At 54.4% G+C, this 15,369-nt stretch overlaps 8 protein-coding genes and 1 non-coding gene across 9 annotated transcripts; 6 read left to right on the plus strand and 3 right to left on the minus strand.

Annotated features, from left to right (window-relative positions):
- The first annotated feature begins 854 nt into the window (after nucleotides 1–854).
- Nucleotides 855–2,015, plus strand: ASPACDRAFT_119151 (putative isochorismatase family hydrolase). Its single transcript, XM_020196222.1, has 4 exons — nucleotides 855–1,028; nucleotides 1,090–1,402; nucleotides 1,457–1,676; nucleotides 1,733–2,015. Exons 1-4 carry the CDS (start codon nucleotides 945–947, stop codon nucleotides 1,821–1,823), a joined length of 708 nt encoding a protein of 235 aa, XP_020055920.1. The 5' UTR covers nucleotides 855–944; the 3' UTR covers nucleotides 1,824–2,015.
- Nucleotides 2,016–2,598: 583 nt separating this feature from the next.
- On the plus strand, nucleotides 2,599–4,501 carry ASPACDRAFT_1856175 (uncharacterized protein). The gene is made up of 4 exons (XM_020197470.1): nucleotides 2,599–2,948; nucleotides 3,001–3,108; nucleotides 3,163–3,463; nucleotides 3,514–4,501. The coding sequence occupies exons 1-4, from the start codon at nucleotides 2,660–2,662 to the stop codon at nucleotides 4,205–4,207; spliced, it is 1,392 nt and encodes a 463-aa protein (XP_020055921.1). The 5' UTR covers nucleotides 2,599–2,659; the 3' UTR covers nucleotides 4,208–4,501.
- An 11-nt stretch (nucleotides 4,502–4,512) lies between these two features.
- On the minus strand, nucleotides 4,513–5,461 carry ASPACDRAFT_29026 (putative short-chain dehydrogenase/reductase family protein; the record flags this gene model as incomplete). The annotated part of the gene is made up of 2 exons (XM_020199604.1): nucleotides 4,513–4,792; nucleotides 4,866–5,461. 2 exons carry the CDS (start codon nucleotides 5,459–5,461, stop codon nucleotides 4,513–4,515), a joined length of 876 nt encoding a protein of 291 aa, XP_020055922.1.
- A 615-nt stretch (nucleotides 5,462–6,076) lies between these two features.
- Nucleotides 6,077–8,184, minus strand: ASPACDRAFT_78566 (SGNH/GDSL hydrolase family protein). Its single transcript, XM_020205209.1, has 11 exons — nucleotides 7,956–8,184; nucleotides 7,882–7,888; nucleotides 7,771–7,807; nucleotides 7,634–7,686; nucleotides 7,444–7,562; nucleotides 7,368–7,386; nucleotides 7,230–7,319; nucleotides 7,088–7,181; nucleotides 6,966–7,025; nucleotides 6,677–6,913; nucleotides 6,077–6,616 (listed from the first exon to the last, which is right to left on the minus strand). The coding sequence occupies exons 1-11, from the start codon at nucleotides 8,155–8,157 to the stop codon at nucleotides 6,311–6,313; spliced, it is 1,224 nt and encodes a 407-aa protein (XP_020055923.1). The 5' UTR covers nucleotides 8,158–8,184; the 3' UTR covers nucleotides 6,077–6,310.
- Nucleotides 8,185–8,578: 394 nt separating this feature from the next.
- On the plus strand, nucleotides 8,579–9,496 carry ASPACDRAFT_119158 (uncharacterized protein). The gene is made up of 2 exons (XM_020196223.1): nucleotides 8,579–8,848; nucleotides 8,900–9,496. The coding sequence occupies exons 1-2, from the start codon at nucleotides 8,778–8,780 to the stop codon at nucleotides 9,459–9,461; spliced, it is 633 nt and encodes a 210-aa protein (XP_020055924.1). The 5' UTR covers nucleotides 8,579–8,777; the 3' UTR covers nucleotides 9,462–9,496.
- An 802-nt stretch (nucleotides 9,497–10,298) lies between these two features.
- Nucleotides 10,299–10,417, minus strand: ASPACDRAFT_t171. Its single transcript has one exon. It is a non-coding gene; the product is annotated as a tRNA-Leu (tRNA).
- A 612-nt stretch (nucleotides 10,418–11,029) lies between these two features.
- On the plus strand, nucleotides 11,030–11,773 carry ASPACDRAFT_119159 (uncharacterized protein). Its single transcript, XM_020196224.1, has one exon. The coding sequence runs from the start codon at nucleotides 11,170–11,172 to the stop codon at nucleotides 11,689–11,691; it is 522 nt and encodes a 173-aa protein (XP_020055925.1). The 5' UTR covers nucleotides 11,030–11,169; the 3' UTR covers nucleotides 11,692–11,773.
- A 239-nt stretch (nucleotides 11,774–12,012) lies between these two features.
- ASPACDRAFT_78568 (cytochrome P450) lies at nucleotides 12,013–14,211 on the plus strand. The gene is made up of 5 exons (XM_020205210.1): nucleotides 12,013–12,253; nucleotides 12,313–12,454; nucleotides 12,524–12,912; nucleotides 12,969–13,662; nucleotides 13,722–14,211. Exons 1-5 carry the CDS (start codon nucleotides 12,212–12,214, stop codon nucleotides 13,922–13,924), a joined length of 1,470 nt encoding a protein of 489 aa, XP_020055926.1. The 5' UTR covers nucleotides 12,013–12,211; the 3' UTR covers nucleotides 13,925–14,211.
- ASPACDRAFT_29149 (uncharacterized protein) lies at nucleotides 14,206–15,135 on the plus strand (the record flags this gene model as incomplete). The annotated part of the gene is made up of 1 exon (XM_020199616.1): nucleotides 14,206–15,135. One exon carries the CDS (start codon nucleotides 14,206–14,208, stop codon nucleotides 15,133–15,135), a length of 930 nt encoding a protein of 309 aa, XP_020055927.1.
- Nucleotides 15,136–15,369: the final 234 nt, after the last annotated feature.

Genomic DNA, 15,369 nt, shown 5'->3' on the forward strand with positions numbered 1-15,369 from the left:
GAACGTTCTGCAGCAGGTTGGGGTGATTGGCGTAGCCACTCTCTGCAGTGGAGGCTTGGGCATCGCGAACAGGTGCGATCTCTCCCTCCTTCATAATGCCTCACTCTTGGCGGAGTCGGGGCAAGAATCGCCGTTAGATTGATAGCAGATTGTCCCCGCATTCACCCGTCATTTCGTAATACGGGACATCTGATGGATAATGTAAGACAGAGGGGATACTGCTTTAGGGTTGGGCGGTTCTGCTAACCAGCAATCAAATGAAAATGGGCGAGAGAGATGACATCCCGCCGGGGCAAAGTGGTTGGAGAAGGGACAAAGGACTCAGGGGAGTGACATAGGGACCATTTTCCCAATGAGGGTTATTTAGTGCGAATTAGTGCACCTTCATACGGGCTTGTTTGTCAAGTGTGCAGTGACAGCTCCTTCGCAAATCCACAATCAATCTAGTTTGCGGGAGGTGATTGGATGGATCGGGTCAACTGGAGATATTGAGTGGGGATGAAAAATACGGCGCGACTTCCTCCGGGCGCTCGGTTGGCACGGCGGCACTGCCAAGCCCGACCAGTCAGAATCCCATAAGCAATCCATAATGCGTACTCCGTTCAGAGAGCCACCAGTGCAGTACGGTAGCCCTAACTTCGGCTCATCGTAGTCCATCTAGTCCATCAAGTCCCTAGTCCCTCTAGTCCCTCTCCAGGCTGCAGCCAAGACTTCTGCGATACGAGATCCCAATCGCTTCAGATGAGTAGATGCTTGACAATCATGACCCAATGCTGAGCATACCCTTCCTTGTCGGAGACACCAAGGTCTTCCAGATGGCAAATGCCTAGGTATAAAGAGGTGCTCCTGGCCCAGGCAAATAGAGAATCATCAGAGACTCATCACTCCGAGAATCACAGCAAGCAAAGACCAAGCCAGTCCAGCAGCACCTTCTCAGCTTCAAAATGCGTTTCAGCAACATTCTCGCAGCCCTGGCTCTTGGAGTCTCCTCTGTTCAGGCGTGGAACCGTATCGACAAGGACAATGCGGTAGGTGCTGACAAGCACGCCCTTGTGTTTCGCAATTTGAGTCTCTGACACTTCTCTCCAGGCCCTCCTTGTGATTGACCACCAGGTCGGTCTCACCCAGCTGGTGCGCGACTACAGCACCAACGACTTCCGCAACAACATCATTGCCCACGCCGCCATCGGCAAGGCCTTCGACCTGCCCACCGTCTTGACTTCCTCCTCCGACACTGGCCCCAACGGTCTTCTCCTCAAGGAGATCACCGACATGCACCCCAACGCCACCTTCGTCCGCCGCCAGGGTGAGGTCAACGCCTGGGACAATGCTGAGTTCCGTGCTGCCGTCAAGGCCACTGGCAAGAAGCAGCTGATCATCGGTGGTATTGTCACTGAAGTTTGTAAGTCGTCCTCTGCCGATCTGATATGAGACATCGGGAGGCTAATGATCCCAGGCACCGCTTTCTTGGCTCTCTCCCTGATCGATGAGGGCTACGAGGTGTATGCCAACACCGAGGCCAGCGGTACCTTTGATGCCAAGCTCGCCATCGATGCCAACCGCCGCATGGAGAAGGCCGGTGTCACTCTCATGGGTATCTTTGGCATTGTCTGCGATCTCATGCGCGACTGGCGCAACACCCCCGGCTTGCCCGAGCTCCTCCCCTGGCTCGACCAGTAAGTTCTGGATGATCTTGTCGAATTCCGTTCTGTGGTGCTAACGACCCCTGCAGGTACCAGTTCGCTTACGGTCTGGTTGCTCGCCACCACGCTGGTGCCATTGTCAACGGTACCCTGGCTGCCGTCGAGGAGACTCTGATCTAAACCTCGTCCGCGCCACTCTGGCACTCCGAGGCTGACGGTCTGTAAAGCAATCCTGGCGACGGTGGCTTTAGTCTTCGTGGGTGCCCGACCGCTGCCCCCTTGTCAAGATAAGCCTTGGACTTGGTTCTAGTTGCTTTGGTTGTGGTCTTGGGTGTTCGAACTATAATACAGTCTAGTAATAGAGAATGGTGATTCGTGAAAATTTGATCAATGACAACTGACATTAATTCACTAATGCACATGTAACGAATCTGTAAGCCAGGGTAGGGCACTTTTAGGCTAAGGGACTCTTCCGTACCCTTTCCGCTACTTTGATCCACTCACCCTTCCCGAAGATTCCAGGATAATATTTCCGCTTCAGATTCTGGCACGGATTTTAGCATAACATGGCTAGTATGTTTACCTCGTGATTGCGGAGTTGTTCTCTTGTGCTGGGTTGGACTGAACTTCTGCCAAAAAGAAAATGGAAAAAAATCAAGTATAACAATAACAGTATAGAACATGGCAGTATCGCGTTTAGGCCGAGGTTCAGGCCGAGTTCCCCATGTTTGGAGATTCGGATTGTTTTTGATAACCCTACTCCGCAACATGAAGAACAATGTAAAATTGATCATGAGAGGTTCATTTCATCTTTCCAGGGACCTGCCAAGACCGTTACAGATAGTCAACCAACCACATATCAGAATCCCCAAGTCCGTTATCTCCGCTATCGCCGACTCACGTCTCACTCCCAAGTCACAGTAAGTTACTCTTCATTGTCCTCATCTAATCAACTCTAAGTGATCGTCATCTACATCGACTGCATACGCACAAATCACAAAGTCAAATACTTCGACATGCACCTGGAGTTCATCGACGGCAACACTGCCATCTCAGCCACCACCCGAAAGCGCATCCGTAGCCATGTGGCTCGAGGCAAGAACGCGGGGAGACGCCTCGCACGGCCATCCCGGCTGAACAAAGCCCATATCCATCCTCCAACTTACTTCCGTATCCCTGCCCTCCTTCAGAGTCAGAATACCAAGGAACGTCAAGAGGCTATCTGCGACATCGAAAGACCCATCACGAGCGGTCTAATCTTCCCTGTGGAGATGGAGCCACAAACTCGGGCCATTGCACACAAGGGTATGCCCGATCTGCAGAACCGTTGCCCCGATAGCAGGTTAACGGTCTCTAGCGTTTGACTTCATTCGCGATCTACGCGGTGCTCCTGGGTTATTTAACATCGTTGAGGAACCAAGCGCTCCTTTGATTTGGGTCCAATACATGTTCCTCGACGCCGCATGTGAGTGGCTTAATGATTTTAACTTGTCCATCAAAAACGCTGACGGCGAGCAAGATTTCCATTCAGTCATCGCCACGTGTCTGTGGATTATACCGGGACTCATATCTGAGCAGCAAAGAGTCATCGAGGCATCGCGCCATTTATTGCGCACTCTACACCTAATCAACGGCCGGCTGGCAGGCGCAAACTCCACCTCGGATGACACCGTAGCGGCCGTCGTTGGCATGGTGCACTACGAGCGACACCAGGGGCAGTTTGAACGAGCTCTCATTCACACCCGAGGGCTGAAACAGATGGTCGACCTACGTGGCGGGGTTCTAGAGTTGGGATGTGAGCTGGCAAGGAAGATATTTCTGTATGGGTTGGCAAAACCGGCTGTAGGGCGTCCCGCTGACTAGCATTCAGGTGTGATATCGAGTGTTCGTTCCAGCTGGGCTGTGAACCTTTGTTCTCTATTGAGGAGGTTGATGCTGTGACTTCATCAACGGTCCACAGTGAGCTGAGATGCATAGCAGCGACGTTTTGCGCTGGCCTTGAACATCTAGATCCGTGTCTAGCCATGCTGCTACGACATGGGATGAATATTGCACTTGTTTACAACACCATTGGAGCCGGTCAACAACCAAAGATTACATACTATGCTCATTTCGATCTCGTTCTATCCTTCGGCTATCAGCTTTTACAGTTCAGTCCATTGCAAGGGCCCCGGCCAGTTAGTCATCTGGACGATGTCATTCACCTTGGCTTGATAATCTTTTTCTGCACTTTCATTCGACGACTGGATCGTGGCATCACTGACAACAATCTACTTGCGAGACTACTTGGATCTGTGGCTGAGGAAGTGGAGAACGATCGTGGAACACAGAAAGCACTGCTGTGGGCTCTGCTTGTCAGCACAGCATCTATTTTCCAGAGGGATATCCCGGAGTGGCTGACGGTGAGGGTTGCAACGCTGATACAGAGTCTGGGGCTTGCTACCTGGGAGGATACTCTATACTTACTTCACCAATATCCATGGGTCAATGCCCTCCACGATGAGCCTGCCCGAGGGTTGTGGCAAAAGGTGGTTCCGTCTTGTGATACATGGCTAATGAAGTGATAAGAGATGATCATATTAACGACAGAGCTATGAACAAGATAGTGCAATCTGGTGATTGAGAATTCACTTTAAGCAATCAAAATCCGACACAAGCCAGTCTCCTTCGCAATGATGCCCGATCTATCAACTACTGCTTTAGCATAGCTTCCACACAACCCGGCTCAACTGACTCCAACACCTCGGCAATAACGTCCCACATTCGTTTCTGCATTGCTTTCCCTTCTTCGTCAGTCACCCAGTTGGGAACATCATTCCTGTATTCGAGCATCAGTGCAGTTCTTGGAAAAAATGTCAACATGCAATACTTACTCGCCCATCTCGCACGAATGGAGAAGACACCCATGAGACTCCCTTCCCGCCACTGCACCATGCAACAGCGTCCGACTCCCATCTTCCGCCGTCCGCCCGTAATGCCGATGCATATCAGTAATCTGTGCCTTATGGTCCGACGGAACATTACGGATCAGTTCAGTCGTGCAAAGCCCGGGACAAACAAGGTTGAAGACCACCCCCGTGCGCTCGACGGGCAGCATAGTCGCGAGCTGCTTCAGGGCCAGGATCTCCATTAACTTCGACAGGGGATAACTATCGCTTGCATTAGCTTGGTCCTTCTCTTCATCAAATCACAAACAGTGACTGAACAGAAGAAGACACTCACCTCTTAGCCTGCAACCCCTCATCTTGTTCTATCCCCACCAGCGGATCCTCCCAGATCCGCTGCCACTCCTCCTGCGCTGTGAACCCGATTCGACTCGTCACCATCACTACCCTGACCAGCCCACCACCAGTCCTCTCCGCACTCTCCCGCATCTTGCCTGCCAACAACACAGCCAACAAGAACGTCCCCAGCACATTGACCGTCACAGACAAGAGATGTCCCTCCGCACGGACAGGGCCTATCATCGCCACCGCCGCATTCTCAATTACCGCGTCGATGCGCTCCAACTCTGTAATGGCCCGCTGCGCAAACGCCTTCACCGAGTCGAAACTGCTGAGGTCGAGGTGCCACACCTCCACCACGCCGGGACGAGCGGTACCGTTCTCGATCGCGTCTTTCGCCCTCTCGCCAGCCTCGAGACTGCGGACTGCCAGGATCACCTTGCCGGCTCCGAGCGCGATTAGATGCTTGGCTGCTTCGAAGCCGAGGCCGGTGTTCGCTCCGGTCACGATGTAGGTTCTCCCTGAGATGGCCTCGTGGGTGGCGAGGAGGGGGAGATTGCGGCGTTGGGTCGAGACAATTTCGTCGGTGGACATTGTCACTTCTTCTGTTCCTTGCTTTGCTCACGAAGAGTGTATATGTGGAGGGAAAGAAGGCTGTGGTTGATGGCTGTTCAGTTCGATTGACTCAAAGCTATCGCTGGGAGTTGACATGCTCTTTATACCCATGATTCGCCAGTGCATCATGGTTCTGCTATGATGGAGCGGAGTTTACGGAGGTAGATTTGTTTGTTCTAATGGCCTTCTTATGTCCGATGCTGGGCGATTGGAATTCCAAGGCAGTGTCTACGGTAGTACCTACGACATTCCACCTGGCAGTGACGGTGTTTTACGGGATACTCCAGATTCGACCACTGGGAGAGTAGTGTCCTAATCGGGTTAGCTTGGAAAGGCGCCGCGGGCGGGCATGAAGTGGGGCACTGTTTGGCCAGTGGCATCGGGCCATGACTCAGCATTTGCACCTCCAGGAAGATTGAGACTCCGGAAGATTGACCCTCCTTCTATCACGTGAGCTTGGGGGTCACCAACTTTCGCGTGGAATGTTGGGGAATGGATCCAAGTGGTGGGATGCCACTTCTCCAGCTGCGTACGACAAGCCCTTGAGTCTATATCGATCGATATAGGGAAGCAAAGAAAAGAAGGAGGGAAAAGCGCAGAAACAAAGTATTGCGACCTGGGAAGCTACTCAATAGCCTCCCGCGTAGCATGCGGCAATAATCAAGTATGTCACACAGAACAATGTCACTGATGCTCAGGCACGCTCTGTATATGCACAGCACCCCCATGCTCTAATCTAAATGTGCAGGGCATCTCAGCCTGAATAATTTATACTATACAAGGTCAAGGTCGGGTCGACCCAAACTGTACAATCCCCTCCCAGAGAAATCAGTACCCCTCCTGGTCATTCCAGTACAGCGTCCCGTGCTGCACCTCGCCGGTCGGCTTGAGCTCCCAGCGCAGAACCAGCCGCGTCCACTGCAGCAGATGGCTGGCCACCTTGATGTGGCCGACGTCCGTCGGGTGGTTCTTGGGGTTGATGTCGTTGTGCTGCAGGATGCCGTCCGTGTTGAGGTAGTGCACGAAGGTCCACCGCAGGTCCTTGAAGTACTCGTACACCCGGATGATCTCGTCCTTGTACTGGATCGTCGACTTGTACTCCGTGCCGACTTTCTGGAAGGGGCCCCATTGCGACTAGCCGACCGTCAGCGGGGAGTCGACCAACATGAGTCGATAGGCGGGAGGTTGGCTTACCATCAGAACGATTTCGGCTTTGGGCCACACGCGGTGGATCTCCTCCACCATGTCGACGTACGCTTGGTAGAATTTGTCGCCGGGCACCTCGTTCGGGTGGCGCCAGTCGTTTCCGCCCATCTGGATGAAGACCAGGTCGGCGGGTTGCTCGGCCGAGTTGTCGAAGGCGGGAGGGTTGTCGCCGTAGAATTGGTGGGCGCGGGCTCCGGGGTCGGAAGCGCGGTTCCACCACCAGGTCTGCAATGGTTAATTCTGGGTATGGGGTAAGGTTCGAGGATTGGGGAAATACCATTCCGTGGACGCCACCGCCGTAGCATTGCATGTCAGCCAGGCAGACACCGGGGTAGGCCTAGATTAGGATGAGTAAGAGTGTGCGGTTCGAGGGGCCTCTAAAGAGAGGGTTCAACTGACAGTGATGGTGAACTCAGCATCTCCGAGTCCAACGCCGTAGAGGAAGGACCAGGACGACAAGGTCTCGTAGGTGGCATATTGACCCCCGGCCAGCCTGTTCGGTCAGTACGAAAACACGCAGGCATCCACCATGTGCACTCACGAGCCTCCAATAATTTCCACCTTTCTCTTGTAGGGAGTGGGTTTCGTGATGTAGGCGTCCTTCGCAACGGAAACGCCCGCCATCTGGACTGTGCAGGGGATCAGCAGCGGAACGGCGTAGGCGCAGCGAGAAACTTATCCTATGCCCCAATTCGTCACTGGCACTTGGTCAGCCTTCATGTTCTGCACAGCACAATCTTATCCGGTTCGCGCACCTCGCATCTCAAACACATTGCTCTTGGTGTCGATGCCATCAGTGAAGTCATCGGGCCCGATGAACTGGTAGGTCGCATCGGCCGTCACGTTCGAAAATCGCCAGTCCAGAGACCCAATCCTGTGGTATCGTAGTTGGTATCGAGGAATGATCGAGGGCATAGAAGGAAGGGTGAACAAGGGGGAGTATACCGATAAGCGACGAGGGCGCCGTTGGAGGTACTGGGGCCGAAACTTAGAGCTAACTGGAATGTGGAGTCGCAATGCGTCAGCCCTTTTTCTGTCTTCTTCCACGATCGGCACGGTCGGTCGCGGGGAGGAACCCTTACCTTGTTGCCGGAAAACTCAACCTTGATTCCAGGGGCTCTATGCGCACAGAGTCAGTACTCAGTTGAGTCCGGCGCATGCCGTCTTTTTCACGAAGAACAGAAAAAACCCACGACCACCCTGGTCTTTAATTAGCCAAGCCACAAACTAGATCGATTGAGGTGTTTCCCAATTGAGGTGTACTCACAAGAAATGTGCTGGCTATCCCAACGGCCTTTGTAGGCAATCTCCGGAACCCCCGCGTCGTAGTTGCGCCAGGAATCATCGAGTTTGATGGGGGACTGTTGGCCGGGGTAAGGGTCCTCGCGCGGCTGGCCATTCTGCAGAATGGTGGCAGCCACGGGCCAGACCCGGAGGAAGATGAGTAGCAAAATGGGGGCGAATCTCATGGTGTGCACCAGTAGCCTCGGGGTGAGGGAAACTTGACGGTCACAGGCAGAGAAGACTCATGATAAAAGAGCAGAGAGGAGCACATGCGATCGGGGGGGAGTCGAACCGAATTGACGGTCAGGGGCGACCACCAGCGCACTTCCACCATTTCAGCCCAGCCCAGCCAAGCCCACGGCCAAGGTTGCATTTCCCCAGCAGGGCCAGCACTGATGATGATGACTGGTGGCCTGCCGCCGATTTCCGCGCCACGCCCGCCCATTATGAGGTGATTGCTTCGGATGATTGGTTGAGAGGTTGAGTCCCTTGATGCCTCGGCGGTAAGGCGTCAAATACTCACAAACATAGCAAACACCGTCAGGCATCCTTCACTGAGCCCTCATAGGCTGGCGCGTTGTATGTCGACTAGTATATAGGACTATATTCAAGGGTTCAATTCAAGGTCACGGATCCGTGATTCCTTCATCATCTCTCAATTTCTCACTTGATAAATCGTCCATCTCATACCTCAATCACCGAAGTACTAGTTCTCTAATTCTCCCACATCATCTACGCTACACCAACCACACTTCGCTTACCTCACGACTGGATTCAAAACACCTACACGGAAGGTCCTTCAAACATGAAAGCCGGAAGTGACAGCAGCTCGAGCCCTGCTAAGCAGATCCGCATCTCCCATGATGAGGGCAATAAGTAAGCATTGACCCCCTTTTCTTATTTACTAGACACTAATCACAACGCAAGATATGCAGGGGCTTGCCTGACTATCATGGTGGGCCCCAGAACGAGTCGCTACACCGTGCATGAGAAGATAGCTCGTGCATCTTCGCCCTACACCGACAAACTCCTGCGGGAGCGCACCACGCGCATCATCGATCTCCCTGGCGATGAGCCTGCGATGGTGGGCGTGTATGTGCACTGGCTCTACCATCGCACGCTGCCCGTGATCTGCGACCAAGCCCAGCAGGAATACCTCCATTTGATCAAGGCATACGTCCTAGGAGTCAAGCTACTCGACACCAAGTTTCAGAATACCGTGGTCGATGCGATTATTGAGCAGAGACAGTCCAGCTCCCAGGATGGCAAAAGTCCCGCTCCCGGCCGCGAAGCGATCAAATACGCCTACTCCCACACTTCTTCCTCGGCCCCAATTCGTCGACTCCTAGTGGATATTACCGCAAACCGCACAACTGATCCCAAATGGCTTACTTCTACTGAGAACGATAAGCCTGGGGCGTTTCTTCTGGAGCTGGTCGCCAAGCTGATGGACCGCCGTGCGACGAAGAAGGAGCCTCTCGTGAAATGACAATGCCGGTTGACCTTCTTGATCGCACAGTAGCCCAGTACATCCACTTTCTCTGCGATTGTGGCTTGAGAGTCTATGCCTTGTTTCGTTCCAGAACTGTAGCTTCGTAAATAGAGCCCTCCAATCGGTCAACAATTGTATACTTCGTGCTCAGTATGTGAACTTCTATCGCCCTTGAGTGCGACTGATCTACCGCGACCAGAGGGTGTTGCTGCTTGCACTTCTTTTTACTCTCTTTGCCTAACCTTCCACGGATAAAACAGACGAGACAGAAAGATCAACAGACTTAGACTTGAGTTCAGTCATTGCGGTGTCCTTGCCTGCAGAATCCTTCACTGAGGAAATGGTTTGGCAGTCCCGTTCAAGTGTCCAGATGATGGACTGGTCGATTTCATACAGATGCAGATGAGCATGCTCCCGTCAGGGTCAATGATACAGAGCCCTGTAATTGAGATCACCGGTGCCGTCGCGCTCGTTGTAAGCATGGAAGGACCGTGCATTGGTACTGGGCAATGAGGACCGAGGGCGAAGAATGCATTCGAAGCATGGGTCAACAGTGGAGTCGTGGACAGGACAGTGGGGCATTCAATTTCCCTGGATTTCGGCCGGTCGGGATGAGTGAAAGTCCACCAGGGAGATAAGCAGATAAACTACGAGAGTGCGGTCATCACGGCCTGCCTTTGAACTTGACCTATTCGCATTTTGGAATGGCATGTAGGATGTAGCTTGTGCATGTAGATACAGACGGACAGAAAAGCTGGAAAGTAGCATGGCCCCACCGTAGTAAGGCAGAGCCAGGCATCGTTGGGGTGGAAAAACCAACGGTGCAAAAAGATATGACAAGAGTGGGATTCGAACCCACGCCACTTGCGTGACTAGGAATGTTGCTCGTTGGAGCGAACATGTGTGATCAGGCTGCCTGACCCTAGCGCCTTAGACCGCTCGGCCATCTTGCCTTGGTGATAGAAGGGCTTGTGCTTTGGTCATATGACCCGCGCATCCCGTACGTCTCCTTCGCACCTGGGTCCTGTCTAGCATCAGCACAATACACCTGCAAGACACTATTAACAAGCTGTTATCACATAAAAGCTATATTAGGTGTCTCTAAAGAGCTCATCAGGCCTCTCTAATGTGCTTTATGATTGATGGCGACCGTGTCTAGAGGTACCCTGGTCCGGGGCCGTGATTGGGGTCAGATATATATCTATCCGCCTGTCATACCAGCACCCCTTCTCGAGTTTCAACAGAAGCAATGGCGATGGATCCAATCACCTCCCCGACGTTTTCATCATTCACAAATGATTTGTCCCCAGACGTCAACCAACAGAAGGGATTCCAGCCACAACTTCATAATCATTCGACAACCGTGTTGAGATCCGTCCTTCCACCAAAATAAGCTCGAAAGCGCCGAATGGAGCAACCGGGAAGATGGCGGTTGGCATGAGCCAATTCCCTGGGTTGAGTTACAAGGCCGAGGAACACCGAGAGCCTGTCAGCCTGTACCAGCGAGCCGGGACTGCTATATCGCAATGGATTGGTGTCACCAGTCCGACTCCGACGAGTAAACGTCTCCATTGAGGATGAAGGGCGCTATAAAGACCAATGCAAAGCCTCGCAGAGAACCAAGCTACTGCTCACCGAAATCTCGACCCTCCCCAGCTTAGTTGTACCCCCATTGAATCCCTCCCTCATTGCCGCATCATCCGACATGCCCGTTCACCCGCAACTTGAAGGCTCAACATTCGACGCCGACCTCCGCGACCGGCACATCATCTACGACTACGCAGCCCACGACGGCAACGGCAACCCGGAGAAATGGCGCTACGAGATCTGGTTCTTTAACGAAGACCGGGTGGTCTACGCCATCTACGGCGGCCCGATGGCAGGCCGCAAGAACTTCCAGGCGGCAACGTATCAGTGCATCCGTCCCGGCGAGCTATGGCAGGTCAACTGGTTGGAGGAAACGGGGACGATTTGCTCCTTGGTGTTCGATATCCCGAGCCGACGCCTGAGTACTCTGCTGGGCTTCTCCAGAGGCCACTGGACACAGAATGAGGCGGCGCATGGCGACAAGCGCAACTTGGAGGATTTTGTCCGCTGGCGGGAGTTGGCGAGGATTGGATCGTCGCAGGCGGACCGAGTGATGTTGAGTGAGCAGGCTGACATCCTGCAGGATTTCCACGGAGCGGGGGAGCTCGAGCCGATTGATCCGTCCTGGCCGACGCTGTAAGTGGCTGGACGTGGCGCCAAGTGGCTGGATTTATGCATACATATTGAACCAATGCTGTACGGTCTGATCCACTACAGCCGATAGGTCAACTTAGGTCATGCAATATGATGTACCGTAAATGATGATGTGTTCATAGATACCTAAGTACGCTTATTCGGACAAGCTTTGGCCAGCCCACCAAGAATCAACTCGCACGTATAAGCAGCAATCCTACTGCCTGCTAGTCTTGCCGCCCGCCTGCATGTAAGCTCTACGTCCATCGTGACCGACCGCGCAAGCACCACATCATCCTTGTCGTGATTCGGAGACATGGCAGAGTCTCGGCACCATATCCGGCGCTGGGATGCACGATCCATGATGATCCTGAACCAACACCCCGGGGTTTCCGGCTTTCGGCACCTGCAAACCCCGCCTCTGCCTACTATATAAAGAACATACCAATCGGTCCCTGCTACAATCAACAGACCGTTGCAATCCGTCCTCAGCAAGAATCTACTACTCGATTTGAAAGAAAACAAAAATGTTGTTCATCATCGGTGTTGTACTGGGCTGCTTGCTTGTCGTGGGTGTCCATACTTCGAAAACGCCCAACCGCAACACTAATATCAGGGCTATCTACAGCACTTCTTCTATCGAGGACTAACCAGCCCTCTCGCCCATATCCCGGGCCCGCCCTCTTCGCGATGGACCAGTGCGGTCTTCGCCTACTACTGCGTGCGGGGCGAGGTGGCCCAGTATGTCCATAGCCTACACCGCAAATATGGTACCGTACAGCCCGTTGGACCCTGCCAGACGAAGTACCATAACCCCAACTAACTCACCCACTCGCTAGGCCCCGTCGTCCGCGTCACACCCACGGAAGTCGACATCTGCGATACCAGCGCCGTCAAGCAGATCCACAAAACCGGCAGTGCATTTCTCAAGTCGCAATGGTACGTCGACCTCACCCCGCGGGAGAGACAAAGCACCTTTTCCACCGTCGACCCCAAGTTCCATGCCGCCCACCGACGGCTGCTGTCTTCCCCCATCTCCGACTCGGCCCTGATGACCCAGTTCGAGCCACTCATCCGCGCCAGAGTCGGCCAAGCAATCGATGGACTGGACCAAGAGATGGCGGTCACGGGAGCCGGGGATGTGTACAAGTGGATGCTGTTCATGGCCACGGACATCATCGGGGAGATGTCCTTCGGCGAGTCCTTCCGCATGCTGGACTCAGGCAAGGTGCGTGGGTACCCATCCCCCAGCGGACAGGAGCAACAGGCTCATACACACAGCAGAAAAGCCAATACAGCAATGACCTGGAACGAATCGCATTGACAGGGATCATCCGCACCACGTTTCCGACCATGTTTAAGCTGGCAGCGACTCTGCCGCTGCCCATCTTCCGTGAGACGGTGAAAGCCGTAAACCGTCTGGAATCCTACGCTGTGGCCTCCATCGGCCGCTATTATGGCCTACTGAAACAGAACCCAAAGGACCCCAAGCCCACCCTGTTCACCAAACTGTATGACGCCGGCGAGAACGGCCTCTCAAAGGCCGAGATCACCGCGGAAGCGCGCACCTTCATCGTGGCCGGTAGTGACACCACCGCCGTCACGCTGACCTACCTGATTCACGCCGTGTGCCAGAATCCGCGGATTCGAGATACTCTGGTCGCCGAGGTCGCGCAGCTGCCGGCGGACTTCACCGATCGGGATTTGCGCGGCCTGTCGTACTTGAATCGGGTCATTCTGGAGTCGCTCCGACTCTACAGCGCGGTTCCGTCGGCGCTGCGTCGTGCCGTGCCTGCTGGCGGGGCCCATCTCGCGGGTTATAGTCTTCCTGCCGGGGTCACGGTGGGAACGCAGTCGTATTCTCTGCATCGCGACGAGAAGATCTTCGCGGACCCGGAGGAGTTCGAGCCGGATCGATGGGTGTCGCCCACGCAAGCGATGAAGGATGCTTCGCTGCCATTTGGTGGAGGGTCGCGTGGTAGGTTTAAGATTGTACCTGTTATCTGGGCAAAAAATGAGTGCTAATTCATGAATCAGTCTGTCTGGGAATACATCTGGCACGAATCGAGCTACGACTAGCCACGGCGATGTTCTTCCGTCGATTTCCGCAGGCGCGCGTGTCGAGTCGCTATGGGATGAGCGAGGCAGATATGGTGATGGAGACCTTCTTCCTGATGGCGCCCAAGGGACATCGGTGTCTGATCGAGGGGCAAGTTTCGCAGCAGAAGGTTCAGTCTTAGGTTGTCGTTATCCTCTGGATGAGGATCTTCATGATAAGGATTCCATAGCACACTACCCTAGATTGCAAATGATTGCAGTGCATCATATAACGAGTAGATGGATTTGCAATAGAATGTAATATGCCTGTGGTGTGTCATCCGATGGGTTTCCCCGCACTCGGCATCAACCAAGCTTCCCCGCTTCAACCTCAGCTCACCAAACAAGTAACACAACAACACAACAACACAACAACACAACACACCACACCACACCGCTACACAAACCACATCCATCCACAGACATGTCCAACACACCCAATACCAAGCCCCTCAGCGACCGCGAGGCACTAGCCTTCCGCCAAATCCCCACGATGACCTTCTCCACTGCTTCCAACCCTCTAACCGCTCCTCTTCCCCCCGACCCGAGCGCCTCCACGCCATCCCTCCGCGCCGCATCGCGCTTCGCCGTCCCCGGCAGAGCCATCATCACCGGCGGTGCCGGCTCCCTGGGAATGACGGTGGCGCGGGCCCTACTCGAACACGGCCTAACCGCGCTCTCCCTCCTCGACCTGCCCGCGACGATCACGACCTCGACTGCCGCCCTGACCGAACTCACCACCTCCTTCCCCAACGCACGAATCCACACCTACCCCGTGAACGTGACCTCCCCCGAAAGCATAACCACCACCATTACCACGGCCGTAACCAGCATGGGCGGAGTAGATCACCTCCTCTGCTTCGCCGGCATCGTCTCCTGCACGCCGTCCACCACCGCCCCGCCCAGCGAATTCACCAAAGTCCTCGACGTCAACCTGACGGGCTCCTTCCTCTGCGCCCAAGCCGCTGCAACCCACATGATCGCCCAAGGCACGGGGGGTAGCATCGTCTTCACGGCCTCCATCTCCGCCCACGCGACCAACTTCCCGCAGCCGCAGGTGGCGTACAACGTCAGCAAGGCCGGGGTGGTGCACATGACGCGCAATCTGGCGGCGGAGTGGGCCGTCCACGGGATTCGGGTCAATAGTGTCAGTCCCGGGTATATGGATACCGTGCTGAATGCGGGGGACGGACTGCAGCCGTTGCGGGAGATCTGGGCGCAGCGGTGTCCGATGGGTCGGATGGGGGATGTGGAGGAGGTGACCGGGGCGTTTGTCTTGCTGTGTAGTCCGCGGGGTGGGAGGTATATCACCGGAGTGGATTTGGTGGTGGATGGGGGGGCGATGACTTTGTGAGCACCCTTGGTGGGGGTGGACAGGGTGGGGGATGGGGAAGGTTAGGGCTAGATGCCGGTTGGTGGTACTCCGAACTTGCCTCCTCCATAGATATAAGACTAGAGGCTGACGTAGACACCCGCTTGATGAAAGATGGCAGAAGCAGTGCTACTAGTGATACAGCTTGTCCACATGGCTTGGGTTCGCTACAACACCAGTCAAGTATCAGTGACTAGTGTCTGTGTTCTTCACTAC

Source organism: Aspergillus aculeatus (assembly GCF_001890905.1).
Source record: "Aspergillus aculeatus ATCC 16872 unplaced genomic scaffold ASPACscaffold_8, whole genome shotgun sequence".
NCBI lineage: Eukaryota > Fungi > Ascomycota > Eurotiomycetes > Eurotiales > Aspergillaceae > Aspergillus > Aspergillus aculeatus.

Coding starts and splice junctions, on each gene's coding strand:
- ASPACDRAFT_78568 (XM_020205210.1), top strand. CDS start 12,212: ATGTTGTTCATCATCGGTGTTGTACTGGGCTGCTTGCTTGTC. Junction 12,455..12,523: donor TAGCCTACACCGCAAATATG/GTACCGTACAGC, acceptor CCCACTCGCTAG/GCCCCGTCGTCCGCGTCACA. Junction 12,913..12,968: donor GCATGCTGGACTCAGGCAAG/GTGCGTGGGTAC, acceptor TACACACAGCAG/AAAAGCCAATACAGCAATGA.
- ASPACDRAFT_119158 (XM_020196223.1), top strand. CDS start 8,778: ATGAAAGCCGGAAGTGACAGCAGCTCGAGCCCTGCTAAGCAGATCCGC. Junction 8,849..8,899: donor TCCCATGATGAGGGCAATAA/GTAAGCATTGAC, acceptor TCACAACGCAAG/ATATGCAGGGGCTTGCCTGA.
- ASPACDRAFT_1856175 (XM_020197470.1), top strand. CDS start 2,660: ATGCACCTGGAGTTCATCGACGGCAACACTGCCATCTCAGCCACCACC. Junction 2,949..3,000: donor TCGGGCCATTGCACACAAGG/GTATGCCCGATC, acceptor AACGGTCTCTAG/CGTTTGACTTCATTCGCGAT. Junction 3,464..3,513: donor CTGGCAAGGAAGATATTTCT/GTATGGGTTGGC, acceptor ACTAGCATTCAG/GTGTGATATCGAGTGTTCGT.
- ASPACDRAFT_119151 (XM_020196222.1), top strand. CDS start 945: ATGCGTTTCAGCAACATTCTCGCAGCCCTGGCTCTTGGAGTCTCCTCT. Junction 1,029..1,089: donor GTATCGACAAGGACAATGCG/GTAGGTGCTGAC, acceptor ACTTCTCTCCAG/GCCCTCCTTGTGATTGACCA. Junction 1,677..1,732: donor CTCCTCCCCTGGCTCGACCA/GTAAGTTCTGGA, acceptor CGACCCCTGCAG/GTACCAGTTCGCTTACGGTC.
- ASPACDRAFT_78566 (XM_020205209.1), bottom strand. CDS start 8,157: ATGAGATTCGCCCCCATTTTGCTACTCATCTTCCTCCGGGTCTGGCCC. Junction 7,182..7,229: donor GTGGAAATTATTGGAGGCTC/GTGAGTGCACAT, acceptor CTGACCGAACAG/GCTGGCCGGGGGTCAATATG. Junction 7,026..7,087: donor ATGCTGAGTTCACCATCACT/GTCAGTTGAACC, acceptor ATCCTAATCTAG/GCCTACCCCGGTGTCTGCCT.
- ASPACDRAFT_119159 (XM_020196224.1), top strand. CDS start 11,170: ATGCCCGTTCACCCGCAACTTGAAGGCTCAACATTCGACGCCGACCTC.